The 19,736-nt window shown below is 40.5% G+C and overlaps 2 protein-coding genes across 2 annotated transcripts in view; one reads left to right on the top strand and one right to left on the bottom strand.

Moving 5' to 3' along the window:
- LOC134196832 (protein IWS1 homolog) overlaps positions 1 to 18,153 on the bottom strand; it is a 19,114-nt gene extending 961 nt beyond the window's left edge. The window contains exons 1-19 of the mRNA XM_062666053.1: positions 17,931 to 18,153; positions 15,259 to 15,596; positions 14,660 to 14,786; positions 11,822 to 12,020; positions 10,148 to 10,258; positions 9,517 to 9,894; positions 8,666 to 9,225; positions 7,142 to 7,205; positions 7,022 to 7,088; positions 5,781 to 5,816; positions 5,679 to 5,718; positions 5,566 to 5,614; positions 5,266 to 5,370; positions 5,100 to 5,182; positions 3,591 to 3,642; positions 3,367 to 3,444; positions 3,183 to 3,300; positions 846 to 957; positions 720 to 782 (exon numbers count right to left, since the gene is read on the bottom strand). Of these exons, the coding sequence (XP_062522037.1) occupies positions 720 to 782; positions 846 to 957; positions 3,183 to 3,300; positions 3,367 to 3,444; positions 3,591 to 3,642; positions 5,100 to 5,182; positions 5,266 to 5,370; positions 5,566 to 5,614; positions 5,679 to 5,718; positions 5,781 to 5,816; positions 7,022 to 7,088; positions 7,142 to 7,205; positions 8,666 to 9,225; positions 9,517 to 9,894; positions 10,148 to 10,258; positions 11,822 to 12,020; positions 14,660 to 14,786; positions 15,259 to 15,596; positions 17,931 to 18,094 (2,744 nt within the window). The 5' untranslated portion in view covers positions 18,095 to 18,153. The remainder of the gene's footprint in view (positions 1 to 719; positions 783 to 845; positions 958 to 3,182; positions 3,301 to 3,366; positions 3,445 to 3,590; positions 3,643 to 5,099; positions 5,183 to 5,265; positions 5,371 to 5,565; positions 5,615 to 5,678; positions 5,719 to 5,780; positions 5,817 to 7,021; positions 7,089 to 7,141; positions 7,206 to 8,665; positions 9,226 to 9,516; positions 9,895 to 10,147; positions 10,259 to 11,821; positions 12,021 to 14,659; positions 14,787 to 15,258; positions 15,597 to 17,930) is intronic.
- LOC134196180 (uncharacterized) lies at positions 9,888 to 11,879 on the top strand. Its single transcript, XM_062665252.1, has one exon. The coding sequence runs from the start codon at positions 10,732 to 10,734 to the stop codon at positions 11,386 to 11,388; it is 657 nt and encodes a 218-aa protein (XP_062521236.1). The 5' UTR covers positions 9,888 to 10,731; the 3' UTR covers positions 11,389 to 11,879.
- Positions 18,154 to 19,736: the final 1,583 nt, after the last annotated feature.

Here is a 19,736-nt window from a genome sequence, read left to right as displayed (position 1 = left end):
ACATTTGTCCATTTGTGTGTGTGTGTGTGTGTGTGTGTGTGTGTGTGTGTGTGTGTGTGTGTGTGTGTGTGTGTGTGTCCATGTGTGTGTCCGTCCGTCCGCGTGTGTGTCCCCATGTCCGTGTCCGTGTGTGTGTGTGTGTGTGTGTGTGTGTGTGTGTGTGTGTGTGTGTGTGTGTGTGTGTGTGTGTGTGTGTGTGTGTGTGTGTGTGGTGCGATAGCTCAGTTGGTTAGAGAGTCATCTTATGGAGTGATTACATCCGGGATCTTTCAGGGTTGCAAGTTCAAGTCATAGTGATGGTGAGCTATGGCATTATTCCTTGGGCAAGAAACTTACACACAATTGCCTCTCTCGACTCAGGAGTATAAATGAGTACCTGATCTTTGACTGGGGTGGCAAAGGCCTCCGACTGCGACAAAGTCCATCAGCCACTGGGGTCAGGGTGAGACTTTGGGTGCCCACACCCCAGTTGGCGTCACGGTCGGTGCTCCTGCGAGCACCTGGCCAGGCTCCAGGAGACTGCCTAGTACGGCCAAAGCTCCTGCTTAGTACACAGGAACCCAGCCATCTGGCTGGGAGACATTACTGTTTAACGGCAGCTCCTTATCCATTTGCCATTGTGTGCGTGTGTGTGTGTGTGTGTGTGTGTGTGTGTGTGTGTGTGTGTGTGTGTGTGTGTGTGTATGTGTGTGTGTCAATGTGTGTAAGTACATACATACCTGGGTTGGTCATTTCGCAATGAACGTTCAATACTCTTCCGATTCTGTACACTATCGCTAGAGCTGCGAGAGTAAGACAAAATAGAGTCACATCGTGTCTGTACGCAAGCATCCTGAAACAACTACCTGACTCTTCGACGAAACTTTGACATATTAGAATAATCCTGTTTCTCCCTGTCCTCGCGACTAACTTTCTTAACATTAGCAACAAGCCCAAATATTGGTCTCGCCCAATCGTCTAAAAAATCAATACAAAACGTCAACACCAAGAGCACAAAACATGATAACAACAAAAAATAAAAATAAAAATAAAAATAAAATACAAACAATAAAAATAAAAATAAAATACAAAAAATAAGAATAAAAATTAAATACAAAAAATAAAAATAAAAATAAATACAAAAAATAAAACTAAAAATATATAGAAAGATAAATAGATATATACCGTATTTCCTCGAATGTACGCCGCCCTTGAATAAATGCCGCAGGACAGGTAATTGATATTCATTATACATACCTTGATTGCGCATGCTAATGTGTCTAAATCGTGAATCACTCGGCTGAAGAGAAGCTCTTACGAGGCTGCCTCTAAACTCAAAGTAGTACAGTTCATGTGGCACTTCCGGAACAGGCAAGCAGAACGACGCTAGAGGGTACGTAGACAAACACCGAGTGGCGAAAAAAGACACCTCTAGCTTCAAAGACAATGTTGGTATATGGAAAAAGGCTAAAGGGAGGAGGAAGAAAGATCAGTCTTGAGCATGCAGACGCGTGGATTGTGCTTGTGGTACTGTACATGAATGACATTGAAAGAACGCCGCAAGGTCCAGCCTTTCGAAACAAATGAATGTCGCGGCGTTCTTTCGAGGAAATACGGTATATATATATTATACTAGCATCTCGACCCGGTGTTGCCTGGGTAACATTAGACAGGTGCATCTAGGGTTGTGTATTTTACACATCCTACGTATTAAAAACAACACAGTCCCTATGAAATACGTTAGATGCCCTACTCAAATTAATACGTTATTGCCCCTATATCTTTATTTAATAGATACGAAACCATGCACACGTCATGCAGATGTCAACAGGTTGATGTTGTGCGTCGAGTTCCTATAAATATCTTACGGTTTTACGGCGCAACGACATGCTCTACTCGGTAAATCAGCAACAGCAATACCATGACGAACACACAGGTTTGTAACCCCAGCTAGACCTCAAAAGGGGGCTATCTAAATACTAAAACATGCGTTTGTAATATCATGGTGTGGAATGCAGTCTTCATGCAATGGTCTGTGTAGACCCATGCCATGTTGGTCGGCCTGTGTAGATAGACCCTTGGTAGATAATGTGATTGTGGGAAGATAGTCAGATGGTTTGATTGCCACTGTGATACAACAGATGCCCCATTCATGGCTCACTTGCGTCAGCTAGTACAGAATACACTCGATACCGCTGGTAGAGTAAAACCAAGGCATGAAACAGATTCTCGTGGCATGTGCATGGGGATTGTAAATTCAAAGTTCCACCACGGTCACGTCGTCGTGAGATTTCACTCGGGGATCGACTCTTATAGCCCGTTCACTAGTGTTTGTAACTGTGCCAGCACGGTGCGCCACAGTTTGGTTCGGCTTCACTTCGCAGTGTGAACGCCGGCTGAACCAAACCGAACCAAACCAAACCGTGTTGAGCTGGCTCACCTCAAGCTACCGTGCTACCACGGTTCGGTTCGGTAGTCCACTGGAAAATCGTCTCTGAGACCTCAGTGTTGTACATCTCACTGCGATGGACTGCTGAGATGCCAATTAAAACAGGGCAATTGCATCTTGCCTACGATCCATCACAAGAACTACCCGGATACACACAGTTAGCTGAATACACGCCCACTTTCTTTGACTACGCACTCTCAGCACGCTTTCAGCCTTTGGCAGTATGAACGCAGGCCAACACGGTTAGCTGACGCGGTACAGTTCGGTTTGGCTCGGTTAGGCTACGTAACCATGCTAGTGTGAACAGGCTATTAGAAATACTGTTGCGTGCGTTTGTATTGTGGTGTAGAACGAAGTCTTCATGCATGGTTTTGTGGCGATCGGCCCGGCAGTTTTGGTGTGATTGATGTTATAGACAGACAGACAGATCAGACTACATTTAGAAATTAAAAATATATTATAAAATTAAAATAAATTAAAGAAAAATTTAAAATAAAACAAACATAAAATATAAAACAAGACTAATAAATAAAAATAAAAAAATAAAACAATAAAATAATTTTAGAAATAGAATAAAAAAAGATAAAAAATTAAGAAAATAAATACATAAAAAAATAATGAAAAACACAAATAACTATTTTGGAGGCAGGCCCAAAAATTGTGACAGATGCTGACAATCAATCAATAATAAATTTTGTATGGCCTAAATACATCTAAAGCCACCGAGTGTACAACTAGTCGACGATCAACTTACTAATGAGTTTGCCGGCTCTGTCTTTGTTCTGCCGCGTTTCTTTCGGATGCCGAAACAGCAACATGACTGCCTTACCGATACAACTCGACTTCAACACGTCACTGTTGATAGGAGGAAACTAGAACACACACCAATAGATCAAACCACAAACAAAAAAGACGTAAAATCGCCAAAATATTTCCACCTCTTGGAGAGCTTTGAGAATCCCTTCGCGAATCTGTAAGTGAGGAAGAGACTTGTCAGGCAGTGGTGCAAGCCATTCCTGCAAATAGAAAGCGTTTGTCAAGTGTGATGAACAAAACAGGCGAGATGTTTTTGCATCGTTAGCAATCGTCATTAGTATCACAATGTGCTGTTTACAGACATGGAAACAGAGCTCGTGCATGAAACTATTAGTTTAACACTTACTGTAAAAACTGGTAAAACGCCACTCTCAAGCAATGTCAAGTGATAGTCGGCTCTAAGCAAATTCACAATCAATCAAAGCTTACAATACTACAGTACTAGACAACAACAACACACACACACACACACACACACACACACACACACACACACACACACACACACACACACACACACACACAAACTGGAAAAGACAAACAAACAAAAACAGACACATAAACAGACAGACAGACAGACAAGACATAAAGACAGACAGACAAACATAACACACAGACATTATGACTGACAGACAGACAGACAAACATAACACACAGACATTATGACTGACAGACAGACAAAACAGACAGACAGATATACATACATCCATACAAACAGACAGACAGACAGACAGATAGACAAACAAAACAGACAGACAGATAGACAGACAGACAGATAGACAAACAAAACAGACAGACAGACAGACAGGCCAGTTTGGTCACATGAAGCCATAGCATCAACTTGGTCTGACTGTCTTCGAGAGCTAAATGTGCACCACCGAAGAGAGCCACGACATCGCTATTCAAATTCAAATGATAGACCAGACATTGTGGCATTTGACCCCGACAAGGGTTGCAACGTTGACCTGGATATAGCTCTGGCACACCCTTAGAGCTCTGATATTTTTCCAAGGTCATATGAATCAGATGGTGCTGCTGTAGAGAGAAGAGAGGAGAGGAAGAAGGCAAAATATGCAAAGGAAAATCTACCAGGTGGATCAACAGTCAGTTTCATTCCCTTAGTTATAGAACATTTCGGATGATGGGGTGAGATGGGGAAAAACTTTCTGGAAAGGCTAGCCAAGAAGTCACATGATGAACTTGGTCGACCTAACGCTGCTGAGTTTCTGGACATCTGGAGAAAGAGATTCTCAACTCAACTTCAGAAGTGCAATGCAAAGGTCATCATGAGAAAAATCTCAGCTCTGACAAATGACATTGACTGTACTGTAGATTGCTCTACCCAGTTTTTCAGCCACTAAGTTGGCTCCGGGTAGTTTGCATTGTTCTCTTTTAAGTGTTACATGTTTGTTTGTTTTTAAAATTTAGCTCTAGTAAACTCTCGTAGTTACAGAACTTTGTATAGTTACCTTGCTAGCATTGTATTATAGATGTATGTTTGAAATAAATGTTATTTGACAGATGGACAGACAGACAGAGAGACAGAGAGACAGACAGAGAGACAGAGAGACAAACAGAGACAAACAGATAGACAAACAAACAGACAAACAGACAGACAGATAGACAGACAGATAGACAGACAAAAAGTTGTGTTGATATTAATAAAATACTGATTCAGCTGGTAGAGGTGTCTGCGAGAAACCCTGAGACATACAGACATACAGAGACAGACAGATAGACAGACATACAGACATACATACATACAGACAGATAGACAAACAAACAGACAAACAGACAGACAAACAGACAGACAGATACAGACAAGTCCCAGTCTCATGTCCCCAGCTCGTCCAACCTCTGAAGATCTCTCAACACTTTGGGCAACAACCTCAGCTTCCTGGTTGCAGCTACACCTTGAACATTTAGCTGCCTGTCCTCCTATCACACAGACACAGACACACACACACACAAATGCAAAAAGTTAACACATTTGGTTTCCACCGATTCAGCATCAATCCTACCTCTGCAGCTTGTTTCATGTCCTCAATCAGTTGATGTGCAAGATCATCATTTTCTGTAATAAGATCTTCGTCTTTCCGCTTCCTTCTCCTAGAACTCTTCCTCATCTATAAACCAGCAATAATGCAATTACGATAGGTGGAGAACACGTGACACCACATGTAGACACATGAAAACCACATGGCTAATCAAGTAATGTGACAAACTATGCAACTAACACATGACAAACCACGTGGAGAACACGTGACAAGCACGTGGTTAACACAACAAGTCATCACAGTCGTTGTATTTTGTTTACTCACTTCACGACGCTTTTCCAACATCAGATCAAAGTCCGACTTTATTTCTGGTCTGTAACAGTCAATCGAAACAATGACAAACAAGAACGCGTAAGGAACACACACAATAGTCCAACTTTGACTCTTCGACGTCGATCTCTTCGCCGACTGATGCTTCTACAGAGTGACACACTTACTCGTATTGACACAACAACACAACATTAGAACGCTTTACTAACCACGTTGCTTCCGCCGTTTCCGCGGTTTGTCGCTTTCTAAATACACAACATGTTTACATTGATAAAATAGAGAAACACTATACAGTGCTACACCCTCGGCTGGTGTACATGCACACCACATGGCGATAGGACATGTGAGGCAACAGACACAAACGCTCATGCATTTGACACCATTGAAAATCCCCTTACGTGGTGGTTATTACACCTACCATATCCGTCTAACCGCAATTTTGGTTGTTGTAATGAGGTGACCCCAGAGCCGCCAGAGCCAAAACAAAACATTAAAGGAACATTTCGGCCAGCATACACCTTCGACTGTTGGTTACCAACAATCAAATTGAGACATTTTACGCATTTGCAGAATTAGATATGCTTACATATGCTTTTAACTGATTAAATGATAAATTCTATCGGACACGTTGTTTGTAACTTTTTCGATCGGGATTCCTACTTCTAGAATATCTACCGTAGATCGCAGTTTGCAAAGCGTGCTGTTTGGTTCAGTAGCTGAAACATCTATGCACGACTTACTCATACTTATCAGGGAGGCAACGCTTTCTATCGTAACGCTGAAGAGGGTTTTCTCGTCATCACGTGTAACATCACGTGACATCGACAGCAGTCGGTGATCCCACGGAAGTGTGGTGGACCAGAGCCATACGGCTCTGCGGTGGACGCCGAAACAGATCCAAACGGTGAATCAGATCCAGACACCAATACCGCTCGCCTCCTTATCTTTTTATTCGTGTTCATGTGCGACAGGCCACTTATGAACAGCTGTTTTTACCACACACCAAAGGGGGCCCTGTTGCACAAACTGGACTCACCTGTAACTTCACGTTGCAGTTCTTGTTACTTCGATCAACGCATGCAACCATTTCTTTTTTGACACAAATGGACGTTAGTGCGCGTCTCTGAAATGTTGCGTTTGATGATGTTCAATAAGCCAGTTACTAGTGCCATATGGATTACACGGAAACATGTACCTCTCTGGGACTTACCTGCCGGGTTGGTGAGCGCCCAGTTGAGGGTAAAGACACCACCTACCCTACTTAGAAGGTGTAATGCCATTATGAAGGCACAAAATATTTTCAACACAAAAAGTTTTGAGAACAATACCAGTTAAGCCCATTAATATCAATAGAGTACAATTCAAACCAAAAATAGTTTCAAGACAAAAACTTTGAAAACAATAATATTTGAAAATAATTAATATCAATAGAGTGTATTTACCAACATACCCGTGTGTTGTTTCCCGCTCCGCTTTCTCGGTTTTCTCGACTGCTGAGACTCTTCCACATCAATGTCCTAAACACATCACATGCCAGTAAAGATGGCAAACTAGACATTCAATTTCATACATTATCGTCGTGAGATTCTTCTCCTGACTCGCCAAAGATATCTGATATTAGATGATCAGCACCTCTGTAGGAAGATGACAATAGAAAGAATTAATTTGAAGTGATTCACAAATTGACTCAAAATTGTGCCAATATATTAGAGTAACACAGTCAGCAACAAGCATACCTATTACTGTAAGTTGGTAAGGAAATAGGTTTATAATCAGTTAGGGAGGTAATCAGGGTTTAAATTCCCTGTTGCACCCTCGCCATTGGCGACTAACACTTTGGCGAGTGAACGTGGACAATTTGGTCGCCTCGAGATTCAATGCGGCATTGCACATGGTCGTCCTACTCTTCGTTTGTATTGGTCTAGCTGACTGTGTAAAACCGCAGAACCTGACACAAAAAAGAATTTAAGATATCTATCTACCAGGGCAGCTAGAGTTCCGATGTTTGCATACTTGACAGGATTTTAGTGTAATGCGATGTCTATAGGAAACAGACCGATGGCAAACGGAAATTTGATTGATGGGGCATCGGTTTGTCGGACCACTGATCTGTTTTACAGTAGGCTCTAGTAGTAGGTTACAGCTCAGTGCTACTAGATATCTCTACCATCTCCTGTATACTCTCCCCACAACATCTGGAAGCAATTGGAAACCTTAGCTGAGAGAATGGGTTGGGTTAATTACCTCAATATCCCAAACGTTGTATTACATGACGACATATATGATTACATGCAAAAGCCTGGTCTTTACTCATAGACTTCCCCAAGGCCAGATCAACATGAACAGAGATTAGGAGGTTCATAGGTTACTGGTAGCTGCTTGGTTACATCTAATTTAATTAAACCACATTCCATTTGTACAAGTGCCAGTAAGGATAGAGAAACCACACCTATAACGTCCCCACTCCCCCTAGATGTCTACTTTCAGTTTCAGTTAGAAATGTAATGTGCACACACTGAAATAAGAAAGTAGGTGTGGTTTTAAATAAAGTAAGCGTGCCTTTACGTTTAATTGCTCTGGCGACCACCAAATTTAGAGAATTTTAAACCCTGGGGTATACAATGTCAGGTGTAGTTTGGTCTACTTTGACATTTGCATAAGGTGTTGGTGTTTGCTTGTTTGTATTTTTGGGGGTCTGCATGTGCATGTTTTGTTTGTATGTTTGTGTTTGTTTGTTTGTATGCAATGGTTTGTTTGTATGCAATGGTTTGTTTGTTTGTGTTTGTTTGTATGCAATGGTTTGTTTATTTGTGTTTGTTTGTATGCAATTGTTTGTTTGTGTTTGTTTGTATGTTTGTACATGTTTGTTTGTATGCATTTGTTTGTTTGTGTTTGCTTGTTTGTTTGCATGTGTGTACTTGTGTTAACAGCTTGTTTGTTTGTATGTTTGTGTGTTTGTGCGTGTGTGTGTGTGTGTGTGTGTGTGTGTGTGTGTGTGTGTGTGTGTGTGTGTGTGTCACTGTGTGTGTCCATGCAACCCCGTGAACAACAAACCACTAATTATCACCAACAATAAATTCAAAACATTACGTACTGCTTGCTCTCCTCCTCTCCACCTCCATCTCCATCCTGCTCTTCATCAACTTCTTTCCTCTCATGATCACGTGCCACCTCTTCCTTCTCCCCTTCCTCATCTGAAAGTTCCAGCACACGACTCTTCACTCTGCCTTTAGTGGGAGACTCCTTAAGCGAATTAGCGTCGCTATCCTCGTCGTTGTCATCGTCCAGCAACGCTCTAGACTTTCTAGAAATTTCAGGAGAAGGAGGAACTTCAGAGTCTGAAGCGTCATGAGCGCCATCATCCGGGGTTTCAGTTCCCTCAGACTTCAAATTCTCCACGTTCTCCTCGCTTGTTTCTTTAGTCACTCTGTTTTCGGATGTATCTCGGCTGTTGACGTCTTTCTGCTGTCCGTCGAACATCGGAAGTTGAGAGGGAAAGAGAGAAACGTTTGACTGACCCTGAACGAGACCTCGTTCACTGATAAAGTCTAGAGCGGCCTCGAGAATGTCACTCTCGTCGGGTGCACTGCTCAGATCATCATTGGCATGTTCGTCTATCAGTCGCTTTACTGTCGATTCCATCACAACGACTGGCTTGGTGATATCAATACGATCACGTGATAAGGCAAGATGTGGTGTGTGTGTGTGGTGTGTGTGTGTGTGTGTGTGTGTGTGTGTGTGTGTGTGTGTGTGTGTGTGTGTGTGTGTGTGTGTGTGTGTGTGTGTGTGTCATTCAGTCGATATCCAGTATGTTAAGAATGAAAGTATAAATCCTTGCTCTAAATCCCGACAACAATAACACAATCACAAACATACGAAAACTGCCTCCCAAAACAATAAAACAAAACTATACACAACAACATCAAACGACGACTGATGTCACACATCAGAATTATCAATCAATTTATGATGGTGCTCAACCTCCACCTCCCCAACAACCTTCATAGACTCAACCGTCTCAACCAACTCAATGTCCTCATCGTCAACCACAACATCAACTGCTGATTTTGTCTCTGTCACTCTGATAGTCTCGTCTTCGTCCTCCTCTTCGTCTTCATCTGCCTCTTCAAAAAGCTCGTCATCTTCACTCTCTTCTTCTTCTTCATCAATGTCTTCCAGTTGATCATCTTTAATACTCCAGGGTTGAGTCGGTGCTCCGGCAAGAACGTGTTCTAAATGTTCGTGAATACGATCGTAGCTGTCTTGTCCTTGATAGTCAATCTGACCCTCTTCCCATCGCTGTCGCCATACGTTCGAGTAGTCCTGGAAATCAAGGGCAATATCACAAGCGGGTTCTGTTGATGTATCACTGGAGCTCGTGTCCAGTTTGTAACTGTCTGTATGAGGCTCGGGAGCCACGGGCTCACCGAATACAATAAGAGGTGGGGACATGGTGACTGGTGTATAATGATGTTCATGTTCGGGAGGATTTTCACACTGAGGAAAAATTGTATGTTGCCATAGTGATACGAAGGGAAGTGTAAGCACAGAATCAATTACTAGAATGGGAACTCACCTCGGTTACTGTTACAGAAGGAAAGTCTTGGTGCGTGTGTGAATAAAGTGCAACGTTTGAAGGTACAAAATGGGTGACATTATTGAAGTCGAACGTCGGATATCCAACAGTCTATAATTGTAAATAACACGATGCATCAGAAAGCGACCAGAACATGCAAACGACACAATAAGAGCAAACACAAACACACGAGCGATGCATACTGGATAACAAGCAATCAGATGAACAAATTAGAAACGCATTGATGGTCATTACTATATATAAACATAAATAAAAAATTAAATAAATAAATAAAATAAATAAATAAATAATAAATAAATAAAATAAATAAATAAATAATAAATAAATAAAATAAATAAATAAAATAAATAAATAAATAAATAATAAATAAATAATATTTCTTAGATCAAACTAATGCATATTTGTGCACTAGAAGTAGAAGGCTACAACTAAAATGAAATGTCTATAAATAATAAAAAGTCAGCCTTGTTAGTCTGCGAGAACAGGCACGTTTCAGTGCTGTCGCATATCCTCATGTGGGGGCTTGGTTGAGGGCAATTCCCAACTCAAGTCTAGGCCTGGCCATGTCTCCGCATGAATTTGTGACTTCTTTGCATTTGCGTTTGGGAATTCCGGTTTTTCCAGCACTCCCACACTCAGTCCGTTGCGTGTGCAGTCATGAATTGGACATTCTTGGTGACCATGCTCTTGGCTGTGGTCCTCTTCAGATTAAGCGACATGATGCCTTATGTGACGTCATCTTCCACTGGTTGCTCTTAGACAACTCCAATGTACGTCGAGAACAACGCTGTTCCTCTCATTCTATGACAAGACCAGGTGACGTTTTCCATTCCGACTTTTCCCTAGGCAAGGCTGCTTATTTCGACATTTCCGTGAGGAATTCGTTCACTCCCTCTCACCTTATTAATGCTGCCATAAAAGCTGGTGCTGCTGCTGAGGCTGGGGAAGTGGACAAAGATGAACGCCATCTTGCTAACGTTTCCAGTTATGGCTGTTTGTTTTACCCTCTTGTGGTGAAATCATATGGAGTGTGGGCTGCACATAGTCTGGAGGTGTTGAGATCAATTGTCAAGAAGTCTCTTCTATCATCTGGCTTGTCTCTGGGCCAAGCTTCCAGGCAATTTCACGAACAGTTATCTGTTCGTTTATGGCAGTACAATTCAATACTGATTAGTTACTATCTGCCTAATTATTATGACTTTTTGTGCTTCCGTCCTTAGGGCGGATATGTGTTATCTGTGTTATCTGTATTATATACAAATATATGGTTTATATATATAAAAAAATAAATAATAAAAAAATAAAAAAATAAATAATGAAATAAAATAAATAAATAAAATAAATAAATAAAGAAACAAATAAATAAATAGCTAACTAAAATAAATAAATAAAAATAAATAAAAATAAATAAATAAATTAATAAACAAATAAATAAATAGCTAGCTAAAATAAATAAATAAAAATAAATAAATAAATAACTAACTAACTAAAATAAATAAATATAAATAAATAAATAAATAACTAACTAAAATAAATAAATATAAATAAATATAAATAAATAAGTAAATATAAATAAATATAAATAAATAAATAATAAATAAATAAATAAATGAATAAACAAACAAACACTCAGACTGGTATGCAATGAGTGACCTGATTCCCAATCACCGTTGGTGGTTGATCAACAAATGTAATGTAGAGTGTCCACCAGTAGTTCAAGAACTGCCGTATACCTTCCTGTGTAAGTGCTGATCCTGGATAGAGAATAAGTTGGCCTGTAGACGGATGATATGTGTGATGCCACGGTTTCACGCCACCAAGAAAATGAACGATACGAGCATCTCTGCCAAATCTACAACACAACACACTCAATGCGCGTCAGTCATAACTCGAATCAAGCAAGTGATGCATGCATTTTGCTAGCAGAGCATCACACTTCGTTGGTCATCTGAGGGCTCATTCACACCCTTCCTAATCATGATTAATCTAATGCAATTCTAAAGCCTGAAGGGAGCAGCTTCAAGCCACTCCAAGAAATGTATTAGTTTCTGGTTGGCTCTTGCATGATTTTTTGTCTCTAATCAAAAATTTATTCTTATAATTACGCATGCGCGGTACAATCACTGGATACTACGTTGTGTGTTTAGAGTGCTGCATGTCCAAAGAAAGAGAGAAGTATGGAGAATAGTAAAAACTTTACTTCATTACCATGATGTTCTGACACTTGATTTTGTAAACACAAACAGACAGACAGACAGGCAGGCAGGCAGACAGACAGACAGACACAGACAGACAGACAAAGAAACAGACAGAAAGAGAGACAGAGAGACAGACAGAGAGACAGAGAGACAGAGACAGAGACAGACGAAGAGACAGACAGACATAGAGACAGAGAGACAGACAGACAGAAGACAGACAGACAAACAGACAGACAAATAATTTATTCTTATACAGATACGGTACTACTTGTACATATGCTAGGATTTTAAAAATACAAATCAGTCCTTGCAAACAACAAAGTCACTAATGGATTTGACCTTGAATGTCAAAATCAAATAATCTATCTAAATCACCATGATTAGGTGACAGACAAAGAAACAGACAGACAGACAGGCAACCATCAATGCAGCCTTACATCTGAAGTCATCTCTTACTCCTCTTAGCTTATCAATATGTGATCAAAAATGTGAGCTGTTCACTCCTGACCCACTTAATACCAAACATTGCCCATTCCAAGTGACGAATGATGGGACTATGATCTTAGGCATTCCCGTGGGAAGTTCTTCCTTTGTCCTTTCCAAGTCTGAAGACATAGCTCACTCTGGTCAATCACTTTGCTCTGCTTTGTCTCAATTAGAAGATCCCCAGTCAGAATGCCTTCTACTACGTCATTGCCATGTTCCCAAGTTAAATTACTTGGCTAGGTCAGTATCACCATCTGTATTTCAGTCTACAGCTGAATACATGACAACATGACTGGAAGAACCTTTTGTAAAATATTGGGAATGTCATCAATAGTCGATGAACGGTGGAAACAGGCAACACTTCCTATCAAATTAGGAGGATTTGGAATTACATCGGTCGATGTTATTGCTTCATCTGCGTTTTTAGGAGGATGGATGCATACTCTGTAAAACTTGCCTACTAGGTTCCCTTACTCGACTAACGATGTATCACTCTTGCTTTCAACCGATAATGTCTCGAAGATCTCGGCTGATATTCATCAAGCTGTCAAGTCTACTGGTTGTGATGATTGCCAACATCTAAGTGAGTTTGTCAAACAGCCCAAGAAATTACAACAAAAACTATCTAGTCAACTACATGAGGCAAATGCAAATTCCTGCCTGGAAACTTCGATTTCACAATCAGATAGAGCTGCAGCTAAATTTAGATCAATAAGAGGAAAGGGAGCTGGGTCATGGCTGGAAGCTATTCCTACTGAAGAGATTCTTGCACTGAAACCCAACGAATTTCGTTTGGCAGCATCTCTGAGGTTGGACATACCTGCACCTTTTGTCAACTGGAACATCCAGTGTGAACGTGGCAAGTTGGCAGATGAATATCATCTTCTTACATGCAAACATGGAGGTGGGCCTGTGTGGCAACACGATGAAATTATAAATGCATGGAGCACTTGTCTACATGAATTAAAGATTCATTACAAGAAAGAACCTCGATGTCATTACTCTGGAAATGGGAATAGACCAGACATAGTTGTGTGTGACTCTGGGTGTAGCTATGACCTTGATGTAGCTATGGCTCATCCTTTCAGCCAAGACACTTTAAAGCAGGCAGCTTTAGAGGAAGGTTTTGCTGCAGCAAGAAGGGAGGAAAGGAAGATGATCAAATAAGAAAAACAACAACTTGCTGGCAAATACATCAAGCCTCAATTTCACTCCTCTGGTATTTGAACATTTTGGAACTTGGGGATCAGAAGCTACCAACTATTTAAACAAACTAGCCAGAAGATCAAAAGACATTGAAGGCTATACAAATGAAGCTGACTTTAGAGGATTTTGGAGGAAAAAATTCTCAATAATCTTACAACGATGTAACGCTAAAGTCATCCTCCACAAGCTGACACGTGTCTTCCCTGGAGAAGTAGATGAGAACATACACTATAGAGACTATCAAAGTAGTTTGCATTAAACTAAAGCTGAACTCAGTAGATTGCTTGCATTTAGTGTTAGAAATGTAACGTAGAGTTTGCGTTTCAATAAATGAAATTGACAGACAGACAGACAGACAGACAGACAGGCAGGCAGACAGACAGACAGACAGACAGACAGGCAGGCAGGCAGGCAGGCAGGCAGGCAGGCAGGCAGGCAGGCAGGCAGGCAGACAGAGAGATACACAGTCAGACTAAGAGCATTACAACCTTGCTATGCTGTGCCATGCAAGTTGTAATCAAGAGTACACTGAAGACATCCTTCTACCTGATCTTTACTTGCAACGTTAATCAATGTAATTAAGACAAACAGACTGAATTACCTTCTGAGCGCTGGTTGGTAGCTGTAGCACGTGCTGACAGTCAGATTATACACAAACGGTAGTCTCCTTTCTGTAGAACTAGTCGACCAGTCACTCCAGTATGAATTCAAGAGGCCTTGATCACCACCTGCAACAACACACAAACCGTCACTTGGAGCCAAGCAGCAAAACGACACAAACTGAGTCTTTGCTTCTTATGTTATTGTGTCCCTATGTCATTGGCATAAACCACTTGCCTTCTATTGTATGTCTGACATTGGCAATGCTTGATCAATCATTAATATCAATGTCTTTATATATTTTATTGTTTGAATTTAAAAGAATTAGTATATATTATTCTATTTTATTATTATATTAATTTTTGCTATTTTTCTTAATTTCAAATTTATTTTCACTGTTAATTTTATTTTTAATTTTCTTATTTTTTTAATTTTTTTGAAATTGATTTTTTAATTATTTCTTTATTTTAATTTTTTCTTTTTCTTTTTTATTTACTTTTTATTTTTAATTGTATTTTTTATTTGCTTACTTTAAATTGTTTAATTTTCTATTTTTAATTTATTTTAATTTTTTAATTTTTATTTTTTATTGTTTCTTACCATCAAAACTTCCAAACGAAGCTGCATGTTGAATAAGAGATTGATACGTTGCTTCCGAAGGAACAAACACAAAGACACCCGAATTAAAACAATCAGGCCATCCGACATCCGGTGCAGCCGACAGTTCGGGTCGATCAAATAACTCATCAACGTTCTTCAACACAAGCGTGTCGGCATCCAGAAAAACACACTTGTCAAACTGTGTCAACTGCCATGCGTTTAATTTTGTGTACGTCACGCCGAGTTCCGGCCGAGATAAGAGAGCAAGACTGTGGGCATCTTGACTGTCAAGTTGAGGGACTTCGTGTACCAAATGATATACTTGAGATAAACGACTCCTACACATAAATTACATTTTTTAAAATTTAGTAATTATAATTAAAAGCCATCTACAATTGGATGACACAATCTGTGTGCCATCTGTTAATGTTAATTTATTAATTAATGTTTGTCAACACTGAGTGCTCATTACAAGCTTGTCTTGAGAATTTGGTAAGATTATCATATTCTGAATTTTTCGTATGATATGTTAAGCTGTACAAGAGACATAATGTTTACAGACAGAAAAACACACAAACAGACAGACAAACATACAAATATACAAACAAACAAACTTAGACAGACAAATAGACTCACAGACAGACAGACAGACAAGCAGACTCACAGACAGACAGGCAGACTCACAGACAGACAAACATACAAATATATACAAACAGACAAACTCAGACAGGCAAACAGACAGAGACAGACAGACAAACAAACGCACAGACAGACAGATAGACTCACAGACAGACAGACAGACAAACATACAAATATACAAACAAACGAACTCAGACAGCCTCACAGACAGATAAAGAGGCCGACAGACAAACAGATAAACTCACAGACAGACAGACAAACTCACAGACATACAGATAGACTCACAGACAGACAGACAGACAAACATACGAATATACAAAGAAACAAACTCAGACAGACAAACAGACAGACAAAGAAACTGACAAACAGACTCACAGACAGACAGACAAACTCACAGACAAACAGATAGACTAGACAGACAGACAGACAAACATACAAATATACAAACAAACAAACTCAGACAGACAAACAGACAGACAAAGAAACTGACAAACAGACTCACAAACAGACAGACAAACTCACAGACAAACAGATAGACTAGACAGACAGAAAGACAAACATACAAATATACAAACAAACAGACTCAGACAGACAAACAGACAGACAAAGAAACCGACACACAGACAAACAAACTCACAGACAGACAGACAAACTCACAGACAAACAGATAGACTCACAGACAGACAGACAGACAAACAAACATACAAATATACAAACAGACAGACAATCCCTCAGATTTTAAGACTCATTAAAGAAGACGCAGTACAACTTCAGCGTTGCAATACCTCGGTGTTGGCTAGAAAGATGATCAGAGTAACATAAGAACAGCAAGCTGGCCAGAATCTAGATGTTGTTCAATTTTCAATTCTATTTGTTATGTATTTGTGTAATCTATTGTTGTAGTTGTGACACTTATGGTTCATGGCTGTTACTTTAGTTTCACATGTATTAGCTTTGACGTATAAAAAATATATGAAGATTTGACAGACAGAGAGACAGACAAACAGACAGACTCACAGAGGGACGAAGAGACAGACAGACAAACATCCAAATATACAAACAGAGAAACTCAGACAGACAAAGAGACAAACAGACAGACAGAGATAGACAGACAGGAAATATACAAACATACAAACAAACAAATTCTGACTGACAAAGAGACAAACAGATAAACAGAGAGATAGGCTCACAGACAGACAAACAAGCAAACAGACAGACATACATACAAACAAACAAACTCAGAGTGACAAACATACAAACAGACTCAGAAACAGACAGACAAACAAACATACAAACAGACTCAGAAACAGACAGACAAACAAATATAAACAGACAAACTCACACACACACACACACACACACACACACACACACACACAAACACACACAAACAAACAAAAAGACAGACAGACAGACAAATAGACAGACAGACAGACAAACAGACAGACAGATAGACAAACAGAAAAAAGACAGACATACAAACAGACAGACAGACAGACAGACAGACAGACAAACAGACAGACAAACAGACAGACAGACAAACACACAAACAGACACACAAACAGACAGACAAACACACAAACAGACAGACAGACAGCCAGATAGACAAACAGAAAAAAGACAAACATACAAACAAACAGACAGACAGACAGACAGACAGACAGATAAACAGACAGACAAACACACAAACAGACAGACAGACAGATAGACAAACAGAAAAAAGACAGACATACAAACAAACAAACAAACAAACAGACAGACAGACAGACACACAAACAGACAGACAGACAAACAGATAGACAAACAAGACAAAAAGACAGACTCACAGACAGAACCATAGCTGACTCAAGTGACAAATCATCAACTAACATGGAAAAAGACGCCCACGCACAATTAACAGCATCGTGTTTGTGGTCTGACTGCTTGAGTTAGTAAAAAGACACCTCAAGAGACCAATTGCTCCCCGCCCACTTTCGTGACGTCATCACCACATTTACTCTAAATTCCGGAAATACCCAAAGTTCATTGCTTACCGTTGCTCCAGACTCACGGTCGATGTGACCATAACAACAAGGCTGCGGCTTGTCTGTACAGTCTGCAGTGAATATCCCAACACCAGAGCGCCGCGCACGTAGTCGTCGTTCGTTGCCAGCGTGACGAACGCTTGGTTCGGCACAGAAGGCGCTCTCTGTGACATCTTTTGGGTTGTAGCTATACGAATGGCGACAGGAACTAGGAAGTTCCGCCTCGTGTCGTTATACGGGCTACAGTGTGCGCAAATTAAGGTCTGGCACCGCGAGTCTGCACTGGTGTGTGTGTGTGTGTGTGTGTGTGTGTGTGTGTAGACAGAGTGAAACTGGAAGATGTTTGTAGAAATAGAAAGGCATGTGTCGAAGTAAATTCCAGAAGCACTCATCAAAATCAAGAACTACTATGCACAACCTGCAGTCGTACTTTTAAGTCACAGCAAGGGAAAACATAATTGCTACAGAGGAAAGAGTCGCCCTGGTCCTCAAGAACGAGAATTGGCAGCAGTCAAGTGTGACAAATGCAATCACTTCTTCACAAGAGAGAGGGATAAGAGACACAAATGTCATCAGACCTGACAAACAGTGATAGTGACTTTGTTTCTAACTTAGTTTGCTATATATGTATACGCTTTCTACCCTTGCCATCATCCATGTGGATGGGCAGTTTAGGGTTTTGTGTGTGTGTGTGTGTGTGTGTGTGTGTGTGTGTGTGTGTGTGTGTGTGTGTAGCCACTTGTAAGCACCCAGACTGGCTTGTAATAAAACCTGTCACACACTTAGTTAATTAAATCTTTTAGTAAACCACATGCATGTCATTTGCTCTGTCCACAATGTATATCGCCAACATCTACATCGACATCAACATGAGCAGATCCAAGGAGAGCCTGTCTGTGTGGCTACAAGAGCCCCTGACAAGGCAATGTGTGATACACAGTTCTGTGGGGTTAATGAATTAGACAGTTTCTGTGGGAAAATCAACTTTAGGCCATAGTGGTACTTGTCTGGAATTCCCTATACCCCCACACATACAAACACACCTTGAACCTTGAACCTTGAAGCCGCCCATAGTAAAAGAAGCTTTGATAGCGGGGCCCTTGGATTGCACACACACACACACACACACACACACACACACACACACACACACACACACACACACACACACACACACACACACACACACACACACACACACACACTGTCCATCCATGTTCTGCCTTCACTTGAGTACGTGGTGCAGGACACATTGGTAGGTCACTTCCTAGGACTTTATTGTCCCCAATGTAATATCTGGACTCTGTTCTGATTTTGATTGCAGAACTTCGTATAATTTCTATAACTTTGTTGTTTAAAGTTTTGGTGGCAATGACAACAAACGAGGATCTCTGGAGCTGCTGCTCCATGTTTCTGCCTTGTTTTGGGTTGTAACAGTGCAACAAGATTGAGTACATTGTAGGTCGATCTGATCTGATACTTGCTTCCCCTCATTTCTTGCCTTACATTTATCTTTTTCTGTCTTTTCCATTTACTTAGCTTCCTCGTCAACTCTGTAACTACAGCGTCCACTATGGATCTCCACTTAGCACCATGTTGGGCAATGTGCATCCATTCTTTGTTGAGCATACATTTCTTCAAATCTCTCATCACAACATCAACCCATCTCAGCTTCTGACTGCCTACAGAACGTTTACCTCCTTCAAACTTCCAACCCAGCAATTGCCTTGAAATACAATAAGGTTCCATCCTGGCTACGTTGCCTAGCCACCTTAGCCTTATCTTCTTGATCATTGTTATACACAACACAACACA

The sequence above is a fragment of the Corticium candelabrum genome, chromosome 21 (genome assembly GCF_963422355.1).
Source record: "Corticium candelabrum chromosome 21, ooCorCand1.1, whole genome shotgun sequence".
NCBI lineage: Eukaryota > Metazoa > Porifera > Homoscleromorpha > Homosclerophorida > Plakinidae > Corticium > Corticium candelabrum.
Note: the sequence above shows the minus strand (reverse complement) of the source record. Positions and strands in the feature narration are given on the sequence as shown.

Coding starts and splice junctions, on each gene's coding strand:
- LOC134196180 (XM_062665252.1), top strand. CDS start 10,732: ATGTCTCCGCATGAATTTGTGACTTCTTTGCATTTGCGTTTGGGAATT.